A 10,824-nucleotide genomic window follows, 5' to 3' on the forward strand; every position below is an offset into this window, starting at 1 on the left:
GCGATGAAGATCTGACCACTGACAGATTGGGGGAGAGTTCGTGGACAGCGTGGGTTGTATCCCGGGCGGTCGGGGAAGATGGTGAGCTGCCAGGGCAAGTCGCTGGGGGACAAAGTATAAGACACCACGGATATTCGTTTCTGGGGACTGGATATTCGACAAGACTGCAACAAGGATTCCTTCGAAATGATACTCGTGCAGAGTTTCCCAAAGAGCTAAACGTGAAACACGCGCGCGTTATATCGGTGTCGGTATCGGAAGAAGGGGAAGTTACTACTGTACATCGCTGAAGTCAGCATGAGCCAAATAACCGTAAAGATCAATTCATCTTAGGAATATTCCAGCCTGTTTCGATTGGCAAGGCTCAAGAGAGTTTTCTTTGCATGACTCTGTGCCTCACCCACCCGAGTTCACATCTTGGCCGCTTGTTTCCTTCCAATACTGCTTGCTTGGGCTAACGCACTCAGCAGGGGGATCGAATATCTGTATCTTAGTTAGCAGTTAGTTGTATGTATGAAACGTGACTGGAACGTCCTGAACAGGATAAAAAAAAAGACGCCGCTGATCTTTGACTACCATGCTGTTTGTGAGCTTGTTGGTAGTCTGAAGCTGAAGTACAGGATTCCTGTTAAACTCACAGGAGCCTTACTAAGACAAACGCTGTCTTCGAGGTTCTCAGTATGAGTATCCTGCGTGCTCCTTACTGAAGGAGCACCATGTCGACCCCTTTCCCAAGCGCCCCTAAGGAGATAAGCGGGCTTGGGAAAATGCCACTCGAATCTGGTAAATTCATCCTACATTCGTATAAGTTTTAATCGTTAAAAGAATGAATTCGGCGCATAAGTTTATTGAGGTTTTGAAATTAGGGAAGAGAAATGTTAGAAAATATTACCAACTTAGGGGTAGACAATACACCTTATTATAGGAAAGTTTCTCCTATCAGAGCCCTAAATATATTACTATTTGACATAGAAGTATTTAAGTAAGCTTAAAGTAACTTTAGTTTAATTATAGTATTGTTAGATGCCTTTTAGGATAGCAATAGCTAACCAGTTCTATAAACATTAGGCCTTACTGTATTATACCTATATTCCTTTGCAAGCTTCCTAGTTTAATCTTGATATCTAAGTAATCCTTGTGATAATTTAATGCTAGGTATGATTTGCTAAACCATACGATGGCATTTGGTTTCCAGATCGGTTCTATGTTCTGGTTTTTCGATACGGACTCTTAGAGTTAGTCAGCGTCCATAACGATTAGACTACATAACACTTGTTAGCTTATTCGAGCAAGCCGCTAACAGTGTCTGAAGTTTGAAGCCTCTTGGGACATAGGACCTAATGGATCTTTAGGAATTCTGGTAATAGCAGCGTAAAAGGAGGCACAAGTGTACAAGCTAAGTCTCACGGCAGAGCCCCTAAGGACCATAAACCATAATCGCTCTTAACTAAATGAAAAAAGAAAACAAAGAGCCCTAGCTAAGCAGGGTATTTCAAATTCTTTGACTGGGTGCTTCTGATAACAAGTACGGGAAAAAGCTAGCCCCTGAGCATCGAGCATGGCTTGTAGAAATGCAAGGGTCTCCCACAAACAGCTTTTCTAAGGCACTCTTCATAAGAATCGACTTTCTCAAAGCCAGAAAGGTCCTAAAAGGCTTCAGAGAGACTCATGATGCGAAGCTTGCTAGGGCACTCAGAATAGTTCTTTGGATACTCGGTTTAGGCGGTATTGATGTTACTCGTGAACGTAGGGGGATCGAGACTGGGTTTGAGACTTGTTTGTCTGAGAAGAAACGGCCAAAGTGTACAACTCCCTAAGAGAACTGGTTAGCAGTAATTTATTCCGAGTGAATTGGGGTCCAAAGTTTGAAGGGGTGCAGTTCCGCGGCCTTGAGAGAAGAGCATCATGCCAAAGAAGGGATTCAAGTCATTGCCAGATGGCCGAACGTATATGAAATATGACGCCAACCTTTAGTACCACTGCCCTACCCTCGTTAATTCCAATGTGTCTTGGAGTGCAGAAACCTCAGATTCTCGCAGCTTACTCTGAGACGTAAGCTGGTCCTCGGGTCTCTTTCCTGAGCCCCTGAAGGGTCTTTCGGTAGATCTGGATGTCCTCCAAAGAAAACCGGAAGGATCATTGCTTTCAACTCTTCATCTAGGAAAGGGTATAGAGAAGCTCCTCACTTTCTGACAGTCCAATCTGATATTGTTGTAAGACCCCATGATTTCAGTCTGTCTTGGTTACAGCCACCGCTGAGCGAGCTGCGAACAACGGCCAGCTCAGTGAGTTCGAAGTGCAGAACCAATTTGGCTTTGCCCATCGTAACGGGCCCCGGGCTTGAGATTTGGCTTTGCGGGACACGAGCCCTCAAGCCGCAACATGTTCGATCTGACTAGATCGTGCCAACAAAGGCCTCTAAGATATAAAGACAGCGATCTAGCCACTGATAGTTCTCAAGTGCTCAAGAACGAGTGAAGAAGCATTGGCGGGACAGAAGGGGAGATGATAGGTGTACCAGCAGCCTCGGCGGTGGAATCGGTAGGCATCAGGGGCGACTTCAGCTTACGAGCCTTTCTTCTCGGCTTCATGTTAGGTGGATTCGGTTGCCTCTGGGCTTTCCGGTTGATCACCTGGCATAAGAGTAATTGTCAATGCCTGTTTCCGGCGTTCGTATAAGAGGTATCTGTGGCGATCCAGTTCGGGTCTTCCAACTTACATCCTCAACTCAACGTAACTGAGCCCCTGAGTGATGACTGTCGTGCTCATGAGATCTTGCTGTCCGAGTCTCTAAGAACAATCCAGGCGCCGTTTCCAATGCGTCTGGGGTGACGGGAGATCCGGGAGCGCTGTAGGATGTCTGTCATCGTCGCTTTGTGCTGAAGCGTTTTGTATGGCCAGGGGGCCATTGGAGTCTGCCCTGACAGGAGTCTTCGTTAGTATACTAATCAATAGAGCCCAACGATGTGAGGTACCCTCAAGAGTATGAAGAAGGGACGGAAGCCTCGATCGCCGCCTCGAACTCAATGGCCACTCTCTGCACTTGTGTTGACACCAGACAGACTCAATGAGCTTCGCGATACCTCTGAGATACCTAATTCTGTTCACGAGTGAAGTCCAGCTTGCCGCAGATCAAGGAAGGGTTGGTGATGGCTACAGAGGACTTAAGTGGCGGTCTTCGCCGCCTTTCGATCGGATTGTCGGCCAACGCATAGGGAGCGACGAGCGCTTGAGTGTACTCGAGTCTTACTGAGTGTTAGCTGAATCTTGAGTCCGTAACTGGTCGAGGAAGATGGATGCGTTGATCTTGACTTGGCGGTGCAAGCTATCAAATTCTTCTTCCCGGTCGGCGGTCGGTAGCGCCTCAGGAGCATGATGTCGACATCAGCCCTTGGTATCTCTTTCTAAGAGTATCAGCAAGTATAATACCTACAAGAAGTCGACAAGACAATGTAAGAGAGTTCCTAGGTACGTGAGAATACTGCAGAGGGATCCCTACAGTGGTGATGTAGTGTAACGTCATGCCAGGTGGGGAGGGTCGTCCACCGCCAACTTGAGTGACTTCAAAATGAAGATACACAGAAGCTTCAAGATAATAGAACATGCTTGAGAGGCTTGGAAGTATCGTGAAGCTTGATGGGAATGGTAGAAAATGCTGTGTTGGTGCAATATGGTGGAATTACCACTAGGCGCTGTAGACCTGAAAATGGCTGGTATGGGTCCAAGATTGATACCTCACGAAATCAGCAAAATTATTTAACATAAGCAAGAGAAACAGTGTCACAAAGGTTCGACGAGAATACAGAAGCAAAATGCCAGCAGGTCAAAGAATTGTTGAAGAGTGTTTGCTGTTTGCACCGTGTTATTGTTTTGTCTTACTATTTTTCTTTGACATTTAGTAGTTTACCAGCAGCTTTGTGATTCATCAATATGCGTTAGAGAAGACAATAAGATTGCAAGCTAGTAAGAAACACAGTTTCTTCTCAGGTACTCTTCCAGCGGAGTAGGCATATGGGTATACTTATGGCATTGCAGTACTCATAAATTCTAATAGGCCAACGGCATGCAGACTACGAAAACCTCAGTGGTTTATTGCCTAGTAGACATCCTTCAGGGGATGTAGTTCTCGTGTAACAGTTGATGTTAGCCCCTATGCGAGAAGTCTCCGCTCCCGCCGGCGTCGGTATCCGGCACTATACCATGTCGCTGCAACACCATAACTGCTTCACAAACACATTAAACCACATCAATGAAGCTTGAACATGTATTCATAGCACCAGAGGTCACATTCTGATAGTTTGCATCACCGTATCTTCATTATTCGTGCGTCCAGAGTGATCTGTCGTAGCTGTCGAAATAAAGGCTGTACAACTGAACTTGCCCTACCCCTGGATCCCAAGTTTCACCGTGTCGTGACCGCTACCGCCAATGTAATCACTGTGACCTGGATCTCTACTGTATCTCCACTAGCCTCCCAAGCTCACAACTTCTCCCCCTCTTCTCCTCCAGCATCACCAACAACAAGCACGGTAAGTCCTTTTCTTTCAGCAACGTCAATATATCACAACCCATATCAAGTACCCTCTTATTGAGAAGCTCTTTCTCATCAACTTCATCGTTTTTTCGTGTTATGCCACTTGTTATCGCCCCTTCACTCGTTGCTGTTCACGTAGCCCTCTGTGTCTTCTCGTGAGAAGATCACGAGCTTCCCCTTCTCAACCCACCACACAACACACAACGGACTTCAGATCACAATAAAACTGAGTTGAAGGTTACCTTATCATCTTCATCACCAGCTTGCGTTCCGGCGCTCGTTGTTGCCCCTTGATTTGTTGCTGTTCGCGTGGTCCTCTGTGTTCTCTCGCGAAGAGCTCACGATCTTCCCCTTCTCAACTCAACACACAACAAACAACAGGCTTCAGTTCACGACAAATACTGAGCCGAAGGCTATCTAATCACTTCCATCGGCTTCTTGCGTTCATCCGCTCGTTGTCGCCTGTTCACTTGTGGCCGCTCGCTTCAACCTCCGCATCTTCTCACGAGGGATCACAACCTTCACCTTCTCAACTCAACTCAACACATCAACAGACTTCAGATCACGATAATTACCGACTTGAAGGTTGCCTCATCATAATAGTCGTCTTCTCACGTTCTGGCACTTGTTGTTGCCCCTTCACCTGTTGTCGCTCCTTTGGCCCCCTGTGTCTTTCGCGAGAAGATCATGAGCTTCACCTCAACTCAACACAACACACAAAACAAAACAGACTTCAAATCATAATTAATACTGACTTGAAGACTATCTAGTGATAACATCGCTCCCCTCTCTCAAATTCAAGCAAGAACGCAGAAAAACGCGCCGACAAGGTTAGTGAATTACTGTCCCCTCATCAAAACATCAAAGCCATCACCTCCATTTCCTCTTCCTACACTTCCGTTTTCTTCCTTACAACATCTTTTTTTCAATTTGAAGCTAACACCACTACTCAACAGGCCTCACTTCGTCGACAAGGTACATGAATCACTGTCCGCCCCTTAATTCGATACCCCGAAACCACCACCTGCTTCTCCTCCCCCTACACACTTTCCTTCTTCCTTCCAACATCCCTACATCAACTTGAAGCTCACATCATTGTGTTGCTACCTGTCAGGCCTCACTTCGCTGGCAAGGTTCACGATTCACTGTCGCCAACCTCCTCTTATTCAAGACATCAAAACCAACACCTGCTTCTACTCTCCCCATACTTCTTTCTTCTTCCTTCCAACATTCCCCTATCACTCAAGTCATCGTCTTGCTACTTGCCAGACCTCAACTCGCCAACGAGGTTCATGAATCACTGTTCCCACCCACTCCCCCTTATCAAGACACCAAAACCGTCTCCTCCTTCTTCGCTCCCCACACTTCTTCCTTCTCCTTTCCAACATCCTCTCTCCACTTGAAGCTAACATTGTCGTGTTGTTACTCAACAGACCTCACTTCGCCCTTGGTGCCGTCATCATCATGTCGACACCTGAGTATCGTACACCGCATGCGGTCGCGTCTACGAACCGCACGCTTCGAAACGCTTTCTCTGCCCTGAACATACACTACTCGGGCGATGAGGAGGAGTCGGAGAGCGATGGCTCTCCCAGATGTAAGTATCTCCTTCTAGTACTTCTGAATCTTCTCCCTGTTCTGCCTTGACTGCGAGTCCAGCGCCGGTTCGTTTGAATCTAGCGAAAGCCCAACGGCTTCTTGAGTCTTATTTTCCCAGTATCCTCTTATGCTTTATTCCTTCTATTTCCTCTTTCGTCAGTTCTTTCTCCAGCGCGAAGTCGGGCTTCTCTGTTTCGATCTCTGGCGTCAACCTGTCAAGGGACGCTCGTCTCGCGCAGCCCATCTCTTTTGTATCATATTCAAGAGGAAAGACCGGTGTTTCTCTTCTTCCTTCTCCCTCTCTTTCTTGTTTGTCCTTCGATGCGAAGTCGGTGGATGTCTCTGTGGTTTGACTTCTGGCGAAGACACTCGTTTCTAAAATTCGTAGCTCTGTCGTTTTGGGGATATTCTCATCTCTTTTTTATTGTCTTGGAAAGAACAGTCTAGATCTCTTCCTTCTCCTTCTCCTGTTTCTTTTGCTTGTTCTCTTTCAGCACGAGGTCTTGTTTGCTGTGGCTGGGTCTCTATTGAAGACACTGGTTTCTCACGCCCTACGTCTTTGAAATTCTTTCATCTTCTTCTCGTTGTTTCGACGAGAAAAGATCCGCGCGCTTTCTTGGAATGTCAGTAGCTACTCTCGTGGTAACTTCCGGGGATAGCCCCTTTTCGTGTCTTCTGGCGAGCAAGCAGCTCAGGGGCTTCTCCCGAACAAGCTTCACTTTTGATTCTTTTTGCCATTTCCGGAACAAGCAGGTGTACTAACAAAGTTCAGCCTCTCCTAGCCGACCGCTCTCTAACTCCAAAAGGTATTTACTGGTTTGAGAATGAGTTCAAGGTGAACTTTGCTGACAGAAGTCCACAGCATGCCATCTCTCGTCCAAAAGGACAATGTCGCCCAGCCTGGATACAGCTCTTACCCCTACAATAACACTCATCAAGCTGGAGAAGGCAACTTCGACTACCCAGTGGCCGCAGAGCCCACCGCTCCGATGATGGCAAGCCAGGAGATCCAGCCCGAGAAAGTGCTCACCGGCGACTTCATGTCTATAAACCAAGTCGTCCAAACTGTTTCCGCTCTGCCATCCAATATGGATGCCTTTGCCAACATCCCTCGAGAGTTCGACGCCCAGGCTGTTTACCCTGGAGATGCCTGTTTGTTTGTGGCCAAGTGAGTAGCTTGTTTGTTCGCCGTGTAGTACATGTACTGACCTTGAGTCCAGCCTCCCTCAACACGTCGATGATCTCACCTTGAGGGTTTCTCTTACCAAACACTTTGGCAAGTTCGGCACAGTCTTCGTCAAGGTGAAGCGTGACCGCACCAGACACATGCCTATGGCCTTTGTTCAATACACTGTGAGTTGACCATGATAGCCCATCAGTCCTCCATGGCGCATGGCGAACTAATTTCTTATTAGCAAATCAAGCACGCCGATGTTGCGGTGCACCAGGCCCGTGGAGATATGATCCATGGCCGTCCTATCCGAGTTGAGAAGTGCGGCGGAAACCGTGCGTCCTCCCGGCAAACTTTTATGTCCAGATGCTAACTTCTAATAGTCTCCTACATTATCTTCCGCAAAGACACTCGCCCCGTTCACGCCGACGAGGCTCGTTCTATTTTTTCCCGCCATGGACCAGTTAAGAAGGTCGAGGTTCTCAACTATGATGCTCAGACCAAGCTCGCCGTTCCTCCTAGTCTTCTTGTACTGTACTCCAGATTTGACCCCAAACGCGATGTCATTCGGGTAAGTTCAATCTTGGACAACTTCATTAATCGTAGAGTTAATATAGTTTAAGGACGTCGGTCCTAACACGCCATTCATTATCATGGCTTTTGATCCCAAGATGGTTCAGAAGCGTTCTGACCGCCCAGCTGACGATCAAACCTTCATGGAGATGTACGAAAAGGACTGTCGCTCAGTCTTCTTCGGCGGACTGCCTCATTATGCTGACGAGGCTATGGTCTACCGATTGGCTGGCATCTGCGGGAATATTCGTTCTGTTGATCTACGAATTTCCCCTGACCAGGACGGTGGTCGTAAGTAACTCACGTCCATAAACTTGGTCTCAACTCACTGTCCCAGTCCCTCACCCTTGGGCATTCGTCGAGTACGACGAGTTTGATATCCCTGACAGAGCCATGGAAGAATTCGTAAGTTCTTCCTTTGTTTCCGTCGGGTTCTGAGTGCGTACCGAATGTCTGCTAACACCTGTCCCAAGAATGGCAAAGAAGTTGAGGGCTGCATCCTTCGGGTCGAACGAAAGAGAACCAAGCCTACCCCTGAAGCTGTCGCTGTTCCCCAAGCCATTGGCACTCGTCTGCCCGACTCTGGCCCTCGCTTCCCCAACCCTGGTTCTCGCTTTCCCAACTCTGGCCCCTCTCGCGTTCCCGGCTCTGGTTCTTCTCGCATGCCTGGTAGTGTGGATGATGCTCGCATGTATCCGTCACCTCTTCGCCCTGTCAAGCGTCCTCATCGTCGCTTTGACTCTCGCGTCGCCTCCGCCGCCGCTGCCCCAGTCAATCATCGCCGCGTGGTATCAACCGCAGGTCTGTCCCGGGAGGAACGAGAGTTCCTCGAGAATTGTCACCCCGAGGATCTGCTGAAGCCAGAGAATGTACGGCCCAGACCGCTGCCAGTTCCAACGCTGGCGGTTCCAAACACTAAACTGGACGAGGTCACTCCTGTTCAGTCTCCTGAGAAGTATCCTCCTATTGCCGAGTCTAGTAACGTAGTTCGGTTCGCCCTTTCGCCGAGCACGCTACCATCTCACACTGGTTCATCTCCTATTCCCTTCAGATACCTGCACCTCCCGCAGAGTTCAGTCCGCCGAACCTTCGGGGTTTCAAGGACCGCCTTGCTGCAGACGGACACTCGCGGGTTACGGCCTTTTCACCTGCTGCAGAACTCGCTGCGATGCGATGTGAGGTTGCTGCTGAAGACAAGGCCAACGGCAAGGGACACCGCCGTGCTGTGTCAATGTTTATTACCTCGACCTACCCGCCTCCCATTGACCTCTCGGAGAGCGACGACAGCACCTGGCGCGAGAGCGGAAGCTCGCCAGACGAGCAGGGGTCGCGGAAGAAGGCCAAGAGATGCCTTATCCGACGTCGCCATCTGTCCGAGGAGAACTTGAAGCGCAACCTCTTGTACCAGGCCAAGCTCAAGCGAACCTATGCATCTGAGGAGAACATGCGCGGCAGACCTATCTCTCGCGAAACCGACCAACCTCGTGACAAGAGTGGTAAGTCTCGCAAGAGCGATGCCACGGAGCGAGCTCCTGAGGGCCAGCTCGTCGTTGCTTCTCAGCAAGCCCCCGAGGGTCAGCCTGTCGTTGCTGCTCAGCAGCCCATGTACCAGCCTGCCATGCCCTACACGCACATGGTCCCCCAATACCCTCCCCCGATGCCACCCATGGGTTACATGCCTATGCCGCCTCAAGCGATGGCTCCCGTTCCCGCTCCTGGTGGCTTTACATACATGGACATGCCCCAGTATCCTCTTCCCCAGTTCCATGAACCTGTTCAGCTGTATCCAGGCCCCTCTCACCATGGGTACGCAGGCCCAGGACCATCCCAGGTTCCGTATCCCACCCCTCCACATCCTGCCCCCATGTATCAGGGCCAACCTCAGGTGCCATTCCAGGGACACCACCAACGCGAGTATCACGAGCCCATGCATGTGTCTCAAGATGCTCGCAACCACCCATACCAAAGCCATGGTCGACCTCAGTACCAAGGTCGCCGCCATGCTTCATACGCACATCCTCAGCAGATGCATTACCAGGGGAATTACAGCGGTATGCCCCACTCTAACTTCACTCCCCGGGGACCAAGAGAGTCCTACCACCAGAGCCGCCAGCGACAGGAAGCAGAGCGCTACCGTCGCTATAACTCTTAGATATCTAGACGCCGTATCACAACCTCTACATCCAGGTATATGGCAGATGGCATCTCAGTGTTCAACTTCTCTTGGACTATCAGGCCTGATGGTCCAGCTTGACTTTTTTTTTTTGACGCCTTTATTCGACATTTCTGATCCTTTCTTTCGATTTCCCAGCTTGCAAGTGCTATACACAGCTATATATCCATGCGAGCCTAGGAGCCTAGGCTCAGTCGCCATTTCTAAAGCTGGACCTGATCGCTCTTTGACGACTTTTTTTTAGTTCTCGAAAAGTTTTATTCGCAACCAGCCACAGGTTTTTTAATTCCCCGCCAGACACATCACCGCACCAGCATGCTAGGCATGCCTTTCCCCGAGCCACAGCACAAAGACAGACGACAGGATTTACGAGAGGCATCACACCAATCATATCGGCTTGGATGCCCTTAGACAGAACAGATCTTCGACACGGCAGGGTTGGATGAGACTGGATTGCTTTCGGGACCACGGTCAGATACGAGAGACGAGGTGTCTCTGTGGTTTTCTCGTCTATGTACGGATTTGCTTGCTTCACGGTTTCTTTTCTTTTCTTTTCTTCTCTTTACTGTTTTTGATATATACTGTCAACCCCCTAGAAAAGCACAAAAAAAGAGAACAAGGGAGCAATCCCACGAATGGGACTTTGTCCCACCAAAACTCTTGTTCCTCCCTGTTCCCCAATGCACGCAATTGTGAATGAAAGAGTGAGTGAGTGATGATGTGACGATATGACTGAGACCGACAAAAAGGGCCGAAAGTTGCCACATCCAATGA

General features: G+C 49.0%; 2 protein-coding genes across 2 annotated transcripts; both read right to left on the bottom strand.

The window, feature by feature from the left end:
• Positions 1-2,456: 2,456 nt before the first annotated feature.
• Positions 2,457-2,549, bottom strand: FOXG_18597 (uncharacterized protein; the record flags this gene model as incomplete). The annotated part of the gene is made up of 1 exon (XM_018398727.1): positions 2,457-2,549. The coding sequence occupies one exon, from the start codon at positions 2,547-2,549 to the stop codon at positions 2,457-2,459; it is 93 nt and encodes a 30-aa protein (XP_018237868.1).
• A 2,892-nt stretch (positions 2,550-5,441) lies between these two features.
• FOXG_18598 (uncharacterized protein) lies at positions 5,442-10,793 on the bottom strand. Its single transcript, XM_018398728.1, has 2 exons — positions 7,343-10,793; positions 5,442-7,283 (listed from the first exon to the last, which is right to left on the bottom strand). The coding sequence occupies exon 1, from the start codon at positions 9,877-9,879 to the stop codon at positions 9,106-9,108; it is 774 nt and encodes a 257-aa protein (XP_018237869.1). The 5' UTR covers positions 9,880-10,793; the 3' UTR covers positions 5,442-7,283; positions 7,343-9,105.
• Positions 10,794-10,824: the final 31 nt, after the last annotated feature.

This window comes from Fusarium oxysporum, chromosome 8, assembly GCF_000149955.1.
Source record: "Fusarium oxysporum f. sp. lycopersici 4287 chromosome 8, whole genome shotgun sequence".
Taxonomy (NCBI): domain Eukaryota; kingdom Fungi; phylum Ascomycota; class Sordariomycetes; order Hypocreales; family Nectriaceae; genus Fusarium; species Fusarium oxysporum.

What these genes read in the sequence shown, in the direction of transcription:
- FOXG_18598 (XM_018398728.1), bottom strand. Translation starts at nt 9,879, where the DNA reads ATGGCGGCGACCTTGGTACTGAGGTCGACCATGGCTTTGGTATGGGTG.